The sequence below is a fragment of the Pocillopora damicornis genome, chromosome 9 (assembly GCF_964200805.1).
Source record: "Pocillopora damicornis chromosome 9, jaPocDami1.2, whole genome shotgun sequence".
Taxonomy (NCBI): Eukaryota; Metazoa; Cnidaria; class Anthozoa; order Scleractinia; family Pocilloporidae; genus Pocillopora; species Pocillopora damicornis.
The window spans coordinates 1,937,280-1,955,650 of record NC_142678.1 but is presented as its reverse complement, the minus strand read 5'-3'; the positions used below and the strand labels follow the sequence as shown (position 1 = coordinate 1,955,650).

Here is an 18,371-nt window from a genome sequence, read left to right as displayed (position 1 = left end):
CACTAGTGGCCAAGATTGGATTTTGAACACTAGAGGCCAACATTGGATTTTGGACCCTGGGAGCCAATATTGGCTTAAGGACACCAGTCGCCTATTTTAGATTTCGGACACTAATGGCCGATTTTGAATTTTGGACACTAGTGGCCAATTTTAGATTTTGGACACTAGTGGCCGATTTTGGATTTTGGACACTAGTGGCCAATTTTAGATTTTGGACGCTAGTGGCCAATTTTAGATTTTGGACACTAGTGGCCAATTTTGGATTTTGGACGCTAGTGGCCGATTTTGGATTTTAGACACTAGTGGTCAGGCAATGAGACGAATGGTTCGCAAACTTGGATAATTCGATAAACCAAGCTACACGCCCAGAAGTGTATCATACACAGTCAGAATCGGTATAGATCAAAATTTCACACAATCCCCTTCCAAATATTTAAGCTACAAGTAAGACTTCCAAAACCACCGATGGATTAAATTGCAAGATGCTTTCTATTTGTCAGTACAAGAAATTCCGTCCTTTCAGCTACGCCGGATAGAAGTCCAATTTCTAAGGTAAAGGAAAAGCAGACCCTATTTCTCAGTCCAAAATTTCTTCCCTCTCTTGTGGAGGTTTGTTATCAGAATGAGATTTACAAGATGACTTCTACTTGTCAAGACAAGGTAGTCTGTCATTTTAGCTACGGATATAAGTCCAACATCTACGTTAATATAAAAGCATCGCAGTTTCAGTCTTAGTCCACCATTGCCTCCTTTTCATTTGGAGGAGGTTTGTTCTCAGAATACGGTTTACTTTCTACATCATCATTAAGATCTTGAAGATGTTGGTCAATCTCTTGTCGAAGAGTTAAGAGACTTGTACGGTCGAGTTCTTGTACCAAAGTAAGAACTGCAGATAAAATATTCTGACTCTGCGAGAAAAAGAGAATTTAGTTTTAACAAGACGTTTGATTTGAGAAGCTTACTGTGCGTTTACTGAAACCAGTGCCACCTATACAACAAAAACAGTCAGATGGTATGATAGAAAGCGCAGATTTAAATCTTTGTTCAAATCCTTCCTATTTAATGTAGGTTACGGAAGAAAGAATTTTCGATTCTTTTTTCAGTGTTAGAGGCCAAGATTTCAGTAAAAGAACTGTAAATGAGGCTGGGTGCTTTTTGGATCTCATAAAAGTCCATGATCAATTCAAGGACGATTTTAATGTTTATGTGATTAAAAAGCGCAAGAAGTGCCCGGGAAACAAAATAATGTGAGAACTACCAGTTCGTTCGAGGTATTACCTGTTTTGTTTTGTCTTTTTTTTCTCTATGAAAACCCTTGTTCAGAGATTTTCCTTGACATACCCTAGCGTGCAAAATGCTATTGAAAAATCCCCTGACTTTCCAGCATCTTTCGTGCTCTCTTAACTTCCCGTGCGCCTCATCTCTCGATGAACTCACGCATGAACAAATAGTTACGTTTCCCCAAAACCTTACTCATCATGACAACAGGCGAATACTTTTGTGCTTCAGTGTATTAAATGGTTCAAATAAATAACGATTCTTAAAAAAATTGAATCATTCACAGAACCAAAACTTACTCTAGGGGTGGGAGAAACTGTTACAGGCTCTGTTCGATGGGAATCTGTTGCCGCCATGGTTGTCACACCATTGGTTTGATCATCCAACATCAGTGGCTTCAGTCCTAACTGGGCTCGAAGTTTACTGACAAAAACCAAATACAATTCAGTGAAAAAAGGATAGGATTCTTATTCGAGCCTCCCAGATACTAGTTGGGTCCAAATGCAAAATGATTCAGGAGTGGTATTGTGAGGAGAATTTGGATTATAGTCGCTCTTAGAGGGTTAATCTGCAGTCCAGAGGCCAACTCACTTGATGAAATCACCCCTCTTAACTGCATTTCATGCAAAACCATCCTGGAATTTCTGCAAAGTCAAGAGTCCAGCTATTTTATGCCTTTTTATGAAATTGAGAAGACTGCATCCCACCTGTGTACAAGGACCATTGTCTGATCAAATGAGTTTACCATTCTACTTAAAAGCAATTGCCAAAAAGGCAATTCTTAAGCACTTATGTCTGTATAGTTCTACATACTTGGTTTCATTTACTAAATTGCTTTGTGCTGATTCCGGATCACCCTTTTCTGCAGATGAAAACAAAATAAACATGCCAAAAATGAACATTAAGAAAAGCAGCACTATTTCCATATTTTGAACCCCTTTACCAAATGGTCAATGCAATGCTTGTCCTTGATTGGATTTCCCACAATATAATTTTGTTTAACATGGTGGTGTGGCAAGTTATGAAAATACCAATTTATTCTGAGTACAATGCTTGCAATATAGCCTACACTGAGTGCTTTGCAATCTTATTCACATTTCTCTGTATAATCCTAGCTTTCCTCTCTCAAGAGCTGTCCAGGAAAAATTCCTACCTATGCAGATTCTGGCGAGTGAAAGATTGATTAAAATATCATCATTGAAATTGGACATTTAGCTGAACTTGTTTATGAAACCTACCTGTTGACACTTGTTGATTAGCATCCTCACTCAAAGCATCAACAGTTTTGAGAACATCCTGCAGAAAAACAGGTTAAAAGTTTAACCCTTTACACCCTAACATAGGTATCTATATTCTCCATACTTTTTTTACACGTTTCCTTCAGTGCTGACAAAGAGAATTTGTTCAATAGTCAAAGCTCCTTAGGTTGTGGATCATTTCATCTATTCTCATAACCTCAATGAATGCTCCTGCAGTATAGCTGTAAGGAGAAATCAAGTACTGGTCATTCTCAGGTAATAAAGGTTAAGACTGGCATGAAAGCAACTCAGTTAGACCAGTCAATAGGTGTTACTGTACAACTATGTAAATAAATGAGTTGAAAATCAAAATTTCTATCATCACCTTTCCAACGGTGGCAGTCAATTCTAAATCATGGACAGGAATTTCATCTGGTGTTTTGATTTCGGTTCCTTCTTTGGCTGCCTCTTCCACTTCTGACTCCTCAACCACTAGTAAGACAATACACACTCAATTAATTTGAATCTATCCTATTTCTGATTGACATTCATTGCAGAGCTTGGTTAAGACATTTCATCCTAAAGTTGTGAAAATCATGATGCAATTAGGAACAATATTTCTTCAATTAACACCTATAAAGATCTTGCTATGAAATCTGATTCCTGTTTTAACCCTTTAACTCTCATGAGTGACCAAGACAGAATTTCTCCTTACAATATCAAGACAATATCAAGTACGTAAGTGATGAGAAAAAAGAAAATATCAGCCAAGGGATCATTAGTTGATCCAATACCAAATTCTCAGACATAACCTCACAAGAACTGTATGTCAGACAGTAAGGAGAATTACTAATGAGATCTTGGGAGTGAAAGGGTTAGGAAATGTTCAACATTCACCTCTGATATTGAGTATTGAGTCCCTCATTTTGCACACAGAGAAAAGGCAGGGAAAACAAAAGGAAAAAGGATCAACAAAAGCAAACAATAGCCTCTGATGTCACTAAAACAGATATAATTTCACCAACCTACAGTGTCCAGCTTGGTGAGTTTGGGTAAATTCTTTAGAACAGTCATTCGGTAATGTTCCACATTGGCACAAGGATTGTCTGAAAGCCACAGCACTCTTAGCTTAGGAAGATTCTTCAGACAACCTATCTCACTGATGTCTTCAATGTTATTCTTCCTCAAATATAATTCTCTTAATCTTGGACCTTCACGAAACAAAATAAGAAGAACAGAAGCAAACAATGTAGTTCACTAGAAATTTATCAAAGTTATCAGTCAATGATTAACCCTTCAACTCCCAGAAGTGATTAAAATGTAACTTCTCTCTACACCATCCATGAATTATACTAAAACTTATCAGGTACAAGTTGTTATCTGGATCTTACACCAAATTTTTATGATATATTTACCAGGAAAAGGAAATGAGGAAAAAAGGAAAAACAGCTAAAGGGGAGAATTAACAACCAGATCATGGGAGTTAAAGGGTTAAGGATGGGAGTGTGGGTGGAGAAAAACTTTATATTCAGTAGTCAAGTATGTGTGATGTACTATACAACTCTCTTGAGAAAAATTGTCAGAAAAAATGTGAAGGTGTATGCCCTGTTCCAAAAGGTAATGTGGATAGCTTTCAGGTGACTGTCCTTGACCTCAGCATTTCAGGGAAATCTAAGAAACATCATGGTAAGGAAAAGCCACTGAGGGGGTTTATTTAATTTGATTAGCAGATACCCAGGTTATCTTTTGAGATTGTGTGTGGAAAGAAGGCTTGTGGCCAGGCATCTGACATTTGGGATGGTATTTGGATGCATGGCAGCCCCTGAGTATCCTAGATAAAAAGGCAAAGTCTGTACTTGAACCTAATAGTGCATGGAGCCAGAACTTATCCTGCTTCTTCAGGCTTCTCAAACCCAGACCTCTTGACCAACAGTTCAGCCTAGCAACTATTAGCCTTGTAGTTCAAAGGTTGCATAAAGCTATCCAATGGATAAATTGCTATCCAGCAGATGAATGTTAACAAAACACATTACACTATCCACTGGATACAGATTTTCCCAGTAGGTAGCATTTCCTCCCTTTGAACAATTGGGCTACCATGTCTCCCATGGGTACCCCGGGTAAGCTTGTTCTATTTGTGTAGTGAAAAGATTACAGACAATTCAATTAAAGGGACACCATCCATCAAGAAACACAAACATTTGTGATTCCTGAAATAAATATTCCCACAATCTTTGCATCTGTCACTAGCCCTGGAAAAAATCTCTGTTTTAGGGTGCACTTTTCCCAAGTCCTCACCTTAATTACACCTTCTTGCAGGAAAAAAAATAACTAAACCTCAGTATTAATCTTATGAATTGTTCAATCTTGTGAATTGTTAGAGAACCCATACATGAATATTTTCTATCAAACCAAAATCAACAATACTTACAATGTGCAAAGTCTTCCAGGCTTGATATGTTGTTAACACTAAAAAAAAAAGGATACTTGAAATCTAAAATTTCAAATTATCAAAGAGAAAACCAGGCTAAGGAATGTCAATGCAGTAACCAAGACCTTTGGTTGAAAATTGCTTAGGGTTAGGGTTTAGTCTTCCAGGCTTGATATGTTGTTAACACTAAAGAAAAAGTATGCTTGAAATCTAAAATTTCAAATGATCAAAGAGAAAGACCAGGCTAAGGAATGTCAATGCAGTGACAAAGACCTTTGGTTGAAAATTGCTTAGGGTTAGGGTTTAGTCTTCCAGGCTTGATATGTTGTTAACACTAAAAAAAAAAGTATCCTTGAAATCTAAAATTTCAAATTATCAAAGAGAAAGACCAGGCTAAGGAATGTCAATGCAGTGACAAAGACCTTTGGTTGAAAATTGCTTAGGGTTAGGGTTTAGTCTTCCAGGCTTGATATGTTGTTAACACTAAAAAAAAAGTTTGCTTGAAATCTAAAATTTCAAATGATCAAAGAGAAAGACCAGGCTAAGGAATGTCAATGCAGTGACAAAGACCTTTGGTTGAAAATTGCTTAGGGTTAGGGTTTAGTCTTCCAGGCTTGATATGTTGTTAACACTAAAGAAAAAGTATGCTTGAAATCTAAAATTTCAAATGATCAAAGAGAAAGAGCAGGCTAAGGAATGTCAATGCAGTGACAAAGACCTTTGGTTGAAAATTGCTTAGGGTTAGGGTTTAGTCTTCCAGGCTTGATATGTTGTTAACACTAAAAAAAAAAAAGTATGCTTGAAATCTACAATTTCAAATGATCAAAGAGAAAGACCAGGCTAAGGAATGTCAATGCAGTGACAAAGACCTTTGGTTGAAAATTTAAATGACTGTGTATAAGAGCATTCACTTCCCAACACAAACCTTAAACTTAAAACTTCAACATTTGGCATCTGGCGTAAAACAGAAATCTGGAGGAGAAAAACAATGAAATTGTGTGTAAATAAGATTGAGACCAATAAAAATCTTATCCTTGTTGAAATATAAAGGAATTTTATATAATTATATAAAAAAAATCACTGGGTTTTAATTACAGACATCTTCAATTAAGTTCAGAATTTAAAACAAGACAAGCAATCGTACTGTACTTACATCGCTCAAATCACTTCCCCTACAAGGAGAGAAAATATATATACGTGAAACTATGACAACAAAAATATAGCGTCATTTTCCTTCGATCTCGTTCTACAATAGAGGTGAAAAAAGTGTCGCTCGCTCACCAAAAATTAAGATTCTTCACATTTTCAAGAGAGGAGGCTCTGGCTCTTGACAAGATTTGCTGTTCTGTTAACCTAGACATGTTGTAATTGGCTACTGATGTCGTTTGTTTTTCCTAATTTGACTCCCGTTCTGCAAGCTTTCCGCCATTTTCTGCAAGGTTTAGAAAGCACTCCGCTGACCTTCGATGTCTCGTCGGAGATCCGTCGGAATTTTAGAAGCTTTACGAGAGCTCTCGGTAGAATTCCGGAAATCACGAAGAAAAACGAATTTCCACGACTGCTGCTGTATTGACATGTAACCTGGCCAAGGTTTCGTTAACGCTGTTTTGGGATGAAAATTGCAAATTGGATTCAGCCATGTGATAGCCGTTGAACTTGATACACTCGCAAAATGTAGCATCGTCCAGGGACGTTTTGCTAACTTAGGCTCCTGGCTAAGGAAAATTTCTCAAGAAAAATATTAAACCTAGGAAACTTTGCACTAACTTTGCCCTGCGGAAATGGCGTGCCTCGGCGCTCTGATTTTATAGACACCTTCAGATCTAGACTTGAAGTTATGAGCGGGCTACTGGAAACTGGAAGTTCACCATCGGAAGTGGAAAGCTTAGACCTGGATGAAGTGAGTTTTTTAAAATGTCGTTCCACAGATTAATATTACCCTAAGATACATCTCACGTTTAATTCGACCAATAGCTATACATGTATCTAAAACTTCACCAACACTATTAATATTACTCAAAATTACCCGCTCTTACTCCTGTTAACTAAAGCTCAACTACTATTATCAAGCTTGTCTTGTTTGAAAAAACTCCTTGATTACAATATTATGCAAGTGTTATCAGATATTTTTTCCATTTAATCGAGACTCGGTGAGACTGCAAAATCAATTAGCTTTTGACAGTTTGATTATCTGTCTGGGCCCATTTGATTAAATGGTAGACAAGGCTATCCAAAGGATAAATCACTTTCTGACAGAGAAGTGATAGAAAAACATGCTATGCTATCCGTGGGTAGGGTTATCCAATCTTGGAACAAGTCTGGGGCTTGGTATAAACAATAAATCATTCCATATTTTTGTAAGGGGGTTTATGTGGTTACTGGTTCCAAAGCCAGAAATCAAGACCTCAGAGCACTATTACTGCTCCATCCTTTTGATGTATTAAAACTCCCTCTTTCTCTTTGGGTGTCAAATTATCAAACCTTCTTATGTCGTGTATAATGCAAGAGTTTCATGAAAATCCAGTTGCTGGTGGTCTACTACTGACTATTTAGCCTGTAAGCAGGCTCACTTGTTTGGGTTTTGCCTTAGGGTACTGCCATCTACCTCACCACTGGAAAAAAGTTATTGAAACCCATGTAATAAAACGCCTGGTGAGTTGGATGTTTTAAATGAACTTTTTTTCTCCTTTTATTTTTCATAGGATTCCAGCTTGGAGTCTGGTATTGTGAATGAGCTGATTGATGAGGCCATTGTCGGTGTTTGTTTAGACATTCATCGTTCCGTTAAACAAGGAGTGTACAGTGTCCTTGAGCAATCAGATGAAAAAATGTTAGTGTCATCTACTTTTGCCCTTACATATTTTGTTGTACACCGCTCACTTGTAATTTTAAGACAGTTAGTAGTTGAGGAGAGGTGTAAGGGCAGGACAGTCAGTGGCTTTGGGTTAAGATGTTGGAGTGGTAGACCTTGCTGGGTCATTGTGTTGTGTTGTTGGGCAAAATGCTGTACTTTCAGAGTGCCTCTCTCTAACCAGGATTATGAATGGGTGGCAGCAATTTTTCAGGGAAGCCTGATAAAATGTTGGGGGATAACCTTGCAATGGACTAGCATCACATCCAGGGGAGAGTAGTAATACTCCTAGTAACTTTATCCAACATGGAATCTGGGATAAGCTGTGGCTGGGTGGGCCTATAGGCTTGAGTACAGACTTCACCTTTACTTCAAGGTGTAATGTAATTAAAATCATAACAATTGGTTTCTGAAACAGACAAGCAACAACAAGCAAATTAACTCTCAAGATGATATGCTTAATAACTAGATTTTGGCTGAACAAGATGATTGAAGACCATACTTCCTTGAATAAGCACCTGGATGCTTGTTTAAAATTTTGGCAAAAGGGTTGTGGGGGGGAGGGGGAGGGGGAGGGGGGCATGCTTATCCAAGAGAGGGCTTTGATTAAAGCAAGGGCACTTATATGAGAAAAATATGGTATTCTGATAAAGGGAGTGGGACCAAGTGCATGAGGGGTACCACTAAAAATTACTTCCAACAGTTTGTTATTCACTGGTGAATAGAAAAGTAGACAGGGGTAAAGGGGCCTGTTGTCATAGGAAACAATTCTTCTTGTGTAAATTCTGAGAGGAATGAGAGGTTTCAAAAGGAAGCATTGTTTATGCAACTGTATCTGTTAGGTTGTGTGGTTAAAATACAGTGATTTGCTTATGAAATAGCTTTATATCTGGGATCTAAGAATGATTTGTGAGGATTTCAAGAACTAACAGTATGTGTATTCAATTAACATGTTATTGAATTTACCATTACAGCTCTAAAATAATTCTTTTAGCTCAAGTTCCTTATTCGATAACTTGCTGAATGCTAAATGTTTTCATATTTACTTTGCTTTTCATGTTCTTTCTGTGATCAGTATGAAACAGTTTGGTAAGTATTCTAACTTGGAAACTGCTTCTTGTTCAAGTTTTTTGTGGCTTTTTTTAGTCCTCAATGTCATGTTACAATAAAACACAAAGTGTAATTATTCTTATCTATACAAAAGTAGCCTACTGGAAAACAATTTAACAGAGCACTTCTCATTTATTACTTTTCTCAGTAATAATATTAATAACTGTCTGGTGTTGACCTTATATTATCTTTTTACTTGTCCTTGGTTGACTAAAGTGTGGATAAGGCTATCCACTTGATAAAGGGGTAAGTTTTTAGAGAAATTGAAGTGCTACATCAGTGGGGAGTATAACAGGGTCATTTAGGATTATTGACTTAGTTGATAAAGAAAACTGGCCACCATAAGGGGTTTCAAAGCTGATGTTTCAAGTGTTAGCCCTTTGCCATTTCTCTGATGAAGGTTTAATGCTTGAAATGTCAGCTTTTAAACTATTTATGGTAGCATATTTATGTTATCAACTCAGTTGATAATACTCAATTACCTTATCTGCTGGATAAATCTCTGTGATGTAGATAGGGCAGTACATTTTGGTGACACTCATTCCCTGGGAAGTGATTTATCTGTTGGATAGCATTATCTGCCCTTTGAACAAGTCGGCCCTGTTGTTCAAGATGTGATGCCTCTTTTCTTCTCTTATATGTGTATTGTTTTGTTTTAACCCTTGAAATCCCAGAAGTGATTAAAATGTAACTTCTCCCTATTATATCCATACTTTATCCAGCAAAGAGATAATGAGAATTCTCAAACTAATCAGGTAGATATCTTTGTCTTGATCTTACACCAAATTCTCATAACTAATTGACAGGGAAATGTGTAGCAGCTAGAGGGGAGAAATAACAATCAGATCTTGGGAGTTATAGGGTTAATACATGAAAAAGTATGATTTGACTGAAAGGGCTTCTAACTAAATTATTTGATTCAAGGGTGATATTTTTAGGAGAAATTGTAGGCCAATCAATCTTAAGGTGTCTACTGTACAATTTAATTATGATAGTTTGGAAAATTTTGTTGTGGATCAACTAATAATCCTTTAATTGATATTTTACTTTGTTTTCATCACATCTGCCTGATGTTGTAATGCTATGGTGACAAGAAATTCTTTCTTGGTCACTCATGGGAATTAAGTCCCCTTTTTTTTATTCATTATTGCAGAAGTGGTGGACCGTGATGGTCTGGATGTGTTTGGGCAGGGACCATTAAAGAAACAGGTTGAGTGCATTTGTCCCAGCTGTCAGAGGAACATGGCTGCTAACAGATTTGCCCCTCACCTAGAAAAATGCCTAGGAATGGGTCGTAACAGCAGCCGACTGGCCAGTAGGAGGTTGTATGAATGAATTATTCAATTATCTTATTTAAATTTGTTATTTGAACACTGCATACTGCTCAAATTAGTTCAGTTGGTACAAAATTATTGCTTACTTTAGGTAATGGAAATTTCTGTTGGAACTAATTTTTGGGATTTTCTCTGTAAGTCTCTGAACAACGAAGGAAAGAAACTGAATTTAGAAAATGGTTATACAATTTTTTAGTGGTAATTTTCAAACTAGCAAAGAAATGTTCTACCACAGATAATTTGGAGAGTGATGGATATTTCCAATGAGGTGGAATGCAAGGTTTTGTAGTGGGATTTTTTTAACCATTTGACAGAGAGAAGAAAATACATGAATTTCTGGTCATTTTTTTTGTGGTAGTATTTTCTGCTGGAACTTAAATCTGCTGAGCAAGAACAATTTGCAAAATCTGAAAAAAAAAATTCTTATATTTGGCTTGTAGACTGTCTCATTAAGAGAACCTGTAGTATAAGGGTACTGTTTGCAAATTTAGATGGATTCACCTGTGAAAAACAACCAGCATTCTATTCAAGGTTTTGTTTGCAGTGCATGAAATGGGACCATTAGAGGTCAAAGTTTTGACACATATATTAATTTACAGGACTTTTCCATAAAAATGGTCACTGTTTAATAAGATTTAAGTTTAAGTTTCCCATCTTGCATCAATTTGCCAGGCTTGCAACCACAGGCAAACTGATTGACGGAGATGATGATGATGACAACTACTTTGACGATGACTGGACTTGGAATTCAGACAGAAAACCAGGTTTGTTGGGACTTGTTTTCACTTCTTTGAGGCATATATTGGTTACCTTTTTTAGTATTCAAGTGCAATGAACATGCTGCTTTTCACAAATATAATGAGTTTTCAAGGGTTAACAAGAAAAAAATTTTTTTTTCACTTTGCAGGAAAGAAGAATAAGAGAGACAGGGTAAGCTTTCAAATGGTAATGACTTTTTAAGAAGCTAAGTAAATGGAATTTTCATCTCATTATGAATAAACTTCATTTAGCAAATTCAAATTCAAGGTATGTGTTTCATAACACATGAAAAGCTAATGAGTAGTGGAAGGGTTTGCCATTTTTAATCATAACTTAATCTTTTAACTCCCAAGATCTGATTGTTAATTCTCTCCTCTAGCTGATATTCATTTCCTTATAAATAAGTCACGAGAATTTGGTGGTAGATCAAGACTACTCACTTGCACCTGATAAGTTTGAGTATTCTCATTACATATTGGCTGGATAATGTGTGGATGTTATAGGGAGAGGTTACATGTCAATCACTTATGGGAGTGAAATGTAGGAAAGGAAGGGGTGGCCTCTTTTAACCCTTCAACTCCCAGGGGTGATTAACATGTTACTTCTCCTTTCAATATTCATACATTATCCAGCAAACAGGTAAAGAGAAGACTCAAGCTAATCAGGTGGAAGATGTTATCTTGATTTAACATGAAGTTCTCATGACTTATTTACAAGGAAATGTGTAACATTTAGAAGGGAGAATTAACAATTAGATCTTGGGAATTAAGGGTTAAATGGTTACTACCCAAGTCTTACTTTATTGCTATCAAAATTGTTCTGTCTTTCAAGGGAAATTCACCCAGGAGAGCAAAAGCCCCTAGGAAGAATGGTATGTGAAATAATTACTAATTTTAAGTTCAGTTTGTGGCTCTGTTGCGCATTTAAAAAAAATTCAAGGTAGAGTCTTGCTCATTGACTTGTATCACTTCAGTTGAGTTTTTTCTTTATTTTTTTTGGTCTTAAGGTGAAGCTGGTACACCACGTCCAGGCACGCCTAGTTCTGTTCACAGTGGCGAATTACCAGCAACGAGGGTAAAATTCAGCTTATTTATGTTGCAATACTGTGTAGAATATTTTGAGTAAAGCAGGAAATAATTTTTTGAAAGTTTAATATGTTGATTCAGTTTTTGTATTTTGTAGACTGGACTCACTGTGGCTGCCTTTGAACCCCTTGGAAATGGTGTGTACAGTAATTAGGGATAGATTATGGGCTCTAGATTTCAGTTGCATGTTCACTGATGAGGGATACGCTACGATAAACTATCACACATTGAAATCTCATGATTTAAGGGGGGGTTATCCTCAGTTTACCCCTCTCCCCCTTGGTAATTTTGCAAGACTCCCCCTGACAGTTCATCAGTGCCCATTCTCCACTCAGGAATGTACCCCTGTGTGGAAGATTGCATTGAGAGAAAGAAGAGTTTTTCCAATCAACACAACAAAATCATTCAGCCAGTGCTTGTATGTGTGCCTATGGGTCCAGTGGTCAGAATGTTAGCCATTACACACTTAGTTATTTTTCTCCCATAACTGCAAAAGAAGCTGACCAAATTTTGGTGGTGATTGCTACATTTTGAATGAGCTGACAATGTCTTTCCCAATAATTTGGAAAAGTTGTGTTTGTCTTTATGATAACATAAACTGTTTCGATTATATTTTTCAGAGGAGAAGAAGAGCCTTCTTTCCCAGGTGTGTACATTTACCTTAGGAAATTCAAGTTATTTCACACACTACCTGTGCCTTACCTTTCTCTAAACATCAATAAGTTATATTTGATATAATTATTTTCAAAGCATTACCTTACAATACAGAGCAAAACGAAACAAAATCACCAACTTTAGTATAGTACGTACAATGTGTTTTCAGTAATACATTACTTACAATAAGGATTTATTTTTCAAACAGCTTTCAATCCAAGTACAATACTGCTTACATGGTAATACTTAAAGGTCTAACTTGATGATACTAAAACCTTCCTTCAGAAGAATGTATACATGGATAATCTTCCTCTAATTCGATCTTTGTTTCGTTATTATCTAACTATTTGTTTTGCAGACGTGTGGTGTAATATCAGAACATACAGCACGCATGTGCACAAGGTAAATTTATTTTTTATGAGATTGTATACAAATGAAAGACTTTAAACAAAGTGCTATGTTTGGTCTATAGTAGTTTTTGAACTTGCCGAAGAGAGAGTGTTTGTTTGGCATCAGAGAGGAGAGAAGTACCAAAATTTCAATAACATGAACTATTGTTTATACAGATGTCCGGGGAGAACATTCCATGTGCTTCTACACTATTCTCTTCTTTGTTCATTTCCTGGCAAAAAGTTACAAGAAGCTGTAGTTGATTTTTGGCATGTGTCTAATTTTTATGGAGAGACGAACATCCATCTTAAATTAATTCTTTTGGTTAGTTTCTGCCTTGTTTTGGAGGAACAATATTCCCCAAAAACTTATAATTGCAGTCTTTTTTATACAAAGAATCTCGAACCTTCTTTTACACTCGTTAATCCTTTTTATTGATCTATAATGTTTATCTTTGTTGCAATGTTCTCTTAGATCTCATCGATGTCCGCAGCATTCAGATGAACAGAGACAGAATGTCCGTCTACGACTTTTAGGTACTAAATACGTGTGCAATGATATGCTGTCTTTACAGATGTGGTGAAATTGTATTTTAACAGAGGAAAAATAATTGATCACCGAGCTAAGTGCATAGCCCCACTAAGCCTGCGAGTTGGTCAGCGTTATAAGCATTTCGGCACGAGTCCTTGAGCAGCGTGAGCCGGCGAGAGGTCATTAGTGCCAGACCCCAGGCAAACCTCTCCTCCACTTGCCTTAAATCTTCCCGCGAGAGGGGAAACGCGTGTCCTGCGTGTCGCCAAGTTTTGCTTTATTAAACTGTTATATGGTGATCTCTATTTCGTATATGTTTTTGGACACATTTTTTAATTGAAATGAAACTTTCAAAAGTTAGAAAAGAAATATCTCATAGCATGATGGTTACCAGACGTTTGATTTTGTTTTCGTGCAGGTTATGCAGAATTTGAACCCATTGTAGGAAGGTGAGGATGCAGTGGGTATAACGACACATCCCTATGTAATTATAGCTCTCTAAATTTTATAACTTGAAGAAATTTAAACTGGCACTCGCTGCCTCAAACTCCTCCTAGAGTCGTGTGGTCTTTTGGCATAGTTTTACTTTTGTATGTCGATGTAATTTTTGTCACTTTGAAATTCTATTACGAAACTAATTTAGTACCTATTTGTCCCTTCTTTCTTTTGTATTTACATATCTCTATTTGTCCAGGAGTTCACTGGAAGCTGATGATGTGATTGGTAAGTATTTATCTTCACATATCGAAAAAGTTTGTTTTACAAGACCGTCGTAATATTCTTTGCGCTCAGTCATCCTTCTACTTCTTGTTTGTAGGTTCGAATTTAGTCCTAAACAACCACTTATAATGGTCAGGTGACGTGCTTTCAGGCTGTCAGAACCTAGTTCTCTTGCAGAAGTTATAAAACAACCACACTAGCCTATAAGTCACAGTGTTTTAAAGCTGAAAACTGTTTAAGCAGTTTGACAGCGAGGGTTTCTTTTATTTTCCGCGCAATTTGGCGCGCGGCTGGAAAACATGTCAGGGTCCTTTGCCAAATTTGTACCACGTGCGAAAAAATTTTCCAGTAGTCAGGTTACTCTTTGGAACCTCCAAACGCGGTCTGTGACATAAGTTCGTATGCCTTTGGAGGGAGGGGGTGGGGGGCAAAATGAAGTTGAACTAAAGTTTGGTGAAATAGCCCCTTGTAACTTGCGTCATAAACATAACTTATTTCTTTTTGTACTAACAGATGTTGACAGCTATGAGGATGGTGATGGACAAGCCTTGAGAGATACTTTGAACAGGTTTAACTCTTTGAATTTCCACCGATTAAGTCGAGGTGGTCTGATACACATTTACAACATACATTTCTGGAGCTTGTACTGATAAAAGTTTTGTGTACGCCGAACAAATTCTCTATTTTCATTTAAAGGTTATCATGGGAGGAAGAATCGAATGTTTCGACAGGCGACGACAACTCACCCGCTGGTAAGACTTTTTACAATTTCGTCTCGTTTGAGTAATAATCGTATTCAAAAAATTCCCTCTGTTTGTTTCTTAGCATTTGGAAGCGTACCTCTTTCGAAAAAGAAGAGAAAGAAAAAAGCAAAACACAAAAGACGTCCCAGATGAACTCACGAAACTCGAGGCCGTGTATCAGTTCAAGACAAGTGTCACGGGCGAGACTTAAGGTTACACCAGCGAGCGCTAGGTGCTGTTTTTTGGATTAGTACGCGCATTTAATTTGTTGCAGTGATTCTGAATTCTGACTGATGAGCCATTAGCAAAGCAAGCTTGGCACCTGCTAGTTTTGGTCGGCCTTTCAACCGTTGGATTTGAATAAGACTTGCGTTTGGTTGCAACGTCTTTTCACGTTTTCTTGTGGCATTTTGCGTAAGTGAGTAAAAAGGTACTAGTAGCACCTAAAGTGGTTTGTGGAACATGGTTCTTAATCAGTTTTCGATGTAACTGGCTTTTTTATTGACAGACGTGGGCTCTTTCCGGAATGTGAATTCTCACCAACTATTTTGGGAAACTCAAAACCGGAAGTAATAAGTTGCGTCACTTTGAGCGCGATAAAGGACTTTCTTTCATCGAGAAAACCTGGAAATAACTTTCCAAGAGTTGAGAGACACTAGAAAAGATGAGCTTATCCCATTAAGGAACAAGGATTTTAATGCATGGCGAAGATTAGCACGGATTTAAAATGACAAACCCTAGAGATTGGACAAACAGTATGGCGCTGCACTGCAAAACCGAAGCAAACGCAGATTACACACGACACTTCATTTAAAATGGCGCGATTGCCCGGTACGACTGCACATAAACAGTGAGTGCAGGATTATTTTTGTCAAGGAGATAACAGTGCTCTCAATACAGACGCGGTCAACTTCAACTTGATTCTAACGTTAACTGCTGTACTAGAAAAAGCATTGGTACGTAAAGCCTTGTAATGTCGCAATTGTGGCTGAGTAAGTTATTGACGAATTGCCTCTGTGAGTGCAAGTTTGATAAGCAGCTTGAAAATAAAATTAGCATTAGAATTTGGAAACTAGATTTTAGTCATTAGAAACTACGTGTATATTGGTTTTTCTTTTAGAACGATCAGTCTTTTTAAATTTAGTTGTTATTTCTTGGACTGGGAGGAATTTGTCTTGACTGTTGTCTTCTTCTTCATTTCTTTCTTGGTTGATTTTTCCCGAGTATTTCCAACCTTTTCTCCTTGGCATTTGGGCTGAAATCAGAAGAAATGTAGCTTCTGAGAAGAATTTCTTATAAGAACATGGAGACTCTAGAAATACTCCTCCCCCCTTCCTCAGAGAGACACAAGCGCTTTTTGAAGCGGGGGGGGGGGACCTTAAAATTCAGTTTTCCCTACACCCTCTCCGACACGTTTCACTGACCGCACGCATCGTTGCCCTAATTTATAGTACTGAGTGAGTGATACTCGTCTCGTGTCTGCATTGTTTGCCTTTAGATTAAGGCAAACGTTTTTCTAAATTAGAAGATTATCCCTGAGAAAACATTTGGTAAATCGGCTCGAAAGAGGTAGCCGATAATGATATCTGAGGAATGCCTTGGCTTTTACAAATTTGAGTGAACTACCCGTCTCTGTTGTGAAACTGTCTCGTAATCGAAATAAGCGGTCGTACATGATTATTTTTCTCCAAGTTTAATATAAGCGTGGAACAAGAAGCTTCTAAACTTTTTTGTTCATTTCGTATACATTTCTTACAAGTTAATTAAACATACCTGGAAACAAACTCTGCAAACTGACGTAGCGGTCATAACACCATGAAAATCTCCCCTTCCACACGCCTTACAATAATTCGTTCCGCAAAACTTGCATTTAAATATCTTGAATAAAACGAGAAAATTCTCTCGTCAATAGCAAACAATGAGCAGTTTGCAAGGCTTGTGGCTAAGGTAAACCCGGCCCGGTGTTACGCGCGCGCTACATTTTTACTTCCCTATGAGTGGGAATAGGAGCTGATTGGAGAAGGATAACTTCTGTTTATGGCCCCCCAACTCGTTCTTGTGCTCAGCTCTTATTTTCGTTTTAATTCCCGAGGCTTCTTGACGATCTCAGTATATCTGCAACATGTTTACCTTTTGTAACTTACGTAAACGAATGTTATTCATTACAAATTAAATCAATCTTGCTCTGGAATTTTCTAAACTCTCAAAACTTCTAAACGTTCCGAAGTAAACAGGCAGAACCGAGTAATAACTTCGCATTGCTACAAATTCATTTACCCACCATATCATTTTCACGGCAACCCCAGCGACACATGGTAAACGTGCGAAGCAATATTGATCCAACCTCAGAGTTTCCTGTATAAGTAGCTTCGCTTATCTCTTTCAAATGTTAATCAAACTGATGTAAACATACCACAGTAAAGTTACGCAACTTAGCACACCAATACAGCATGTAAAGTCCCAGTCAGATCAATTTCGCGCGATAAGGAAAAAACAGCATTGAGATTGTCTTTTTTCTCTTGTTTGGCTGCAAATAATTTGAAAGTATTTTACTTCATTCGCGGTTTGTTTACACTTGTCGATTGTGATGCAAATATCCATTTGTCGCTTTTTTTAGCTCTCTCTCCAGATTTTTTTTCTTACGGCATGGCCTCCAGTAATCATCGTGACAGTTCATTTGTCGTAGGTGTGATAGATCTTGACAAGTCCTTCGAGACAAATCTAATTCCCCAAGGTCCTCCCAGTAACTCTCCCAAATGAGTGGTGGAGGTCGAATCTCTCGAGCTGAAATGAGGATTTGAGGATTCGGACCGGATTTCGCGGTCTGCGGTCGTTCATGAGCTACACCATGTACTATAAATAAGCAATTATTGGATGAGGTTGATCAGGATATCATGAATCATCAATGCCGAGGGCTGAGTTATCTGCCGAAGCCTTTTCATAGTAAATCTAATGTATAATAACGTATGTTGGCTCAACACTTGGCAAAGAAAATAACGTACCATACCATAATCTTTTGATTTCAGGAGCTCTTAAAATCGATTTCACATGGGGGTCAAACGTCTTAACAGTCCTAGGAAGAGAGATAATTTGCAATGATGCAATGCGTGAAGGACATTTAAGTTCAAAGTGCTATCACTGATTTCATGACTATTTTCACAAGGGGTTTCCGTGTAAATGGAAGCCATTGCCGTCCTGACACTAACTCATATGCAGGGTTACCTTCTCCCCCCCCCCCCCCCCCCCA

General features: G+C 37.5%; 3 protein-coding genes across 5 annotated transcripts; 1 reads left to right on the top strand and 2 right to left on the bottom strand.

The window, feature by feature from the left end:
• Positions 1-466: 466 nt before the first annotated feature.
• On the bottom strand, positions 467-6,404 carry LOC113681004 (cilia- and flagella-associated protein 410). 2 transcript variants are annotated; one of them, XM_089181951.1, is made up of 10 exons: positions 6,229-6,404; positions 6,101-6,119; positions 5,873-5,919; positions 4,948-4,985; positions 3,542-3,727; positions 2,902-3,008; positions 2,517-2,574; positions 2,092-2,140; positions 1,578-1,701; positions 467-908 (listed from the first exon to the last, which is right to left on the bottom strand). In XM_089181951.1, the coding sequence occupies exons 1-10, from the start codon at positions 6,306-6,308 to the stop codon at positions 732-734; spliced, it is 885 nt and encodes a 294-aa protein (XP_089038077.1). In that variant the 5' UTR covers positions 6,309-6,404; the 3' UTR covers positions 467-731. The 2 variants fall into 2 exon arrangements, with proteins under 2 accessions (XP_089038077.1, XP_089038078.1); XM_089181952.1 differs by having other exon boundaries at positions 6,101-6,150; positions 6,229-6,402.
• A 101-nt stretch (positions 6,405-6,505) lies between these two features.
• On the top strand, positions 6,506-16,196 carry LOC113680993 (ataxin-7-like protein 3). The gene is made up of 17 exons (XM_089181950.1): positions 6,506-6,847; positions 7,650-7,777; positions 8,874-8,887; positions 10,062-10,230; positions 10,915-11,006; positions 11,150-11,172; positions 11,833-11,872; positions 12,008-12,075; positions 12,184-12,223; positions 12,707-12,732; positions 13,099-13,142; positions 13,605-13,666; positions 14,080-14,110; positions 14,356-14,384; positions 14,895-14,949; positions 15,078-15,133; positions 15,207-16,196. Exons 1-17 carry the CDS (start codon positions 6,785-6,787, stop codon positions 15,275-15,277), a joined length of 1,011 nt encoding a protein of 336 aa, XP_089038076.1. The 5' UTR covers positions 6,506-6,784; the 3' UTR covers positions 15,278-16,196.
• On the bottom strand, positions 15,802-17,723 carry LOC149039589 (uncharacterized). 2 transcript variants are annotated; one of them, XM_089181954.1, is made up of 3 exons: positions 17,406-17,723; positions 16,898-17,002; positions 15,802-16,379 (listed from the first exon to the last, which is right to left on the bottom strand). In XM_089181954.1, the coding sequence occupies exons 1-3, from the start codon at positions 17,436-17,438 to the stop codon at positions 16,272-16,274; spliced, it is 246 nt and encodes an 81-aa protein (XP_089038080.1). In that variant the 5' UTR covers positions 17,439-17,723; the 3' UTR covers positions 15,802-16,271. The 2 variants fall into 2 exon arrangements, with proteins under 2 accessions (XP_089038080.1, XP_089038079.1); XM_089181953.1 differs by having other exon boundaries at positions 17,538-17,702.
• Positions 17,724-18,371: the final 648 nt, after the last annotated feature.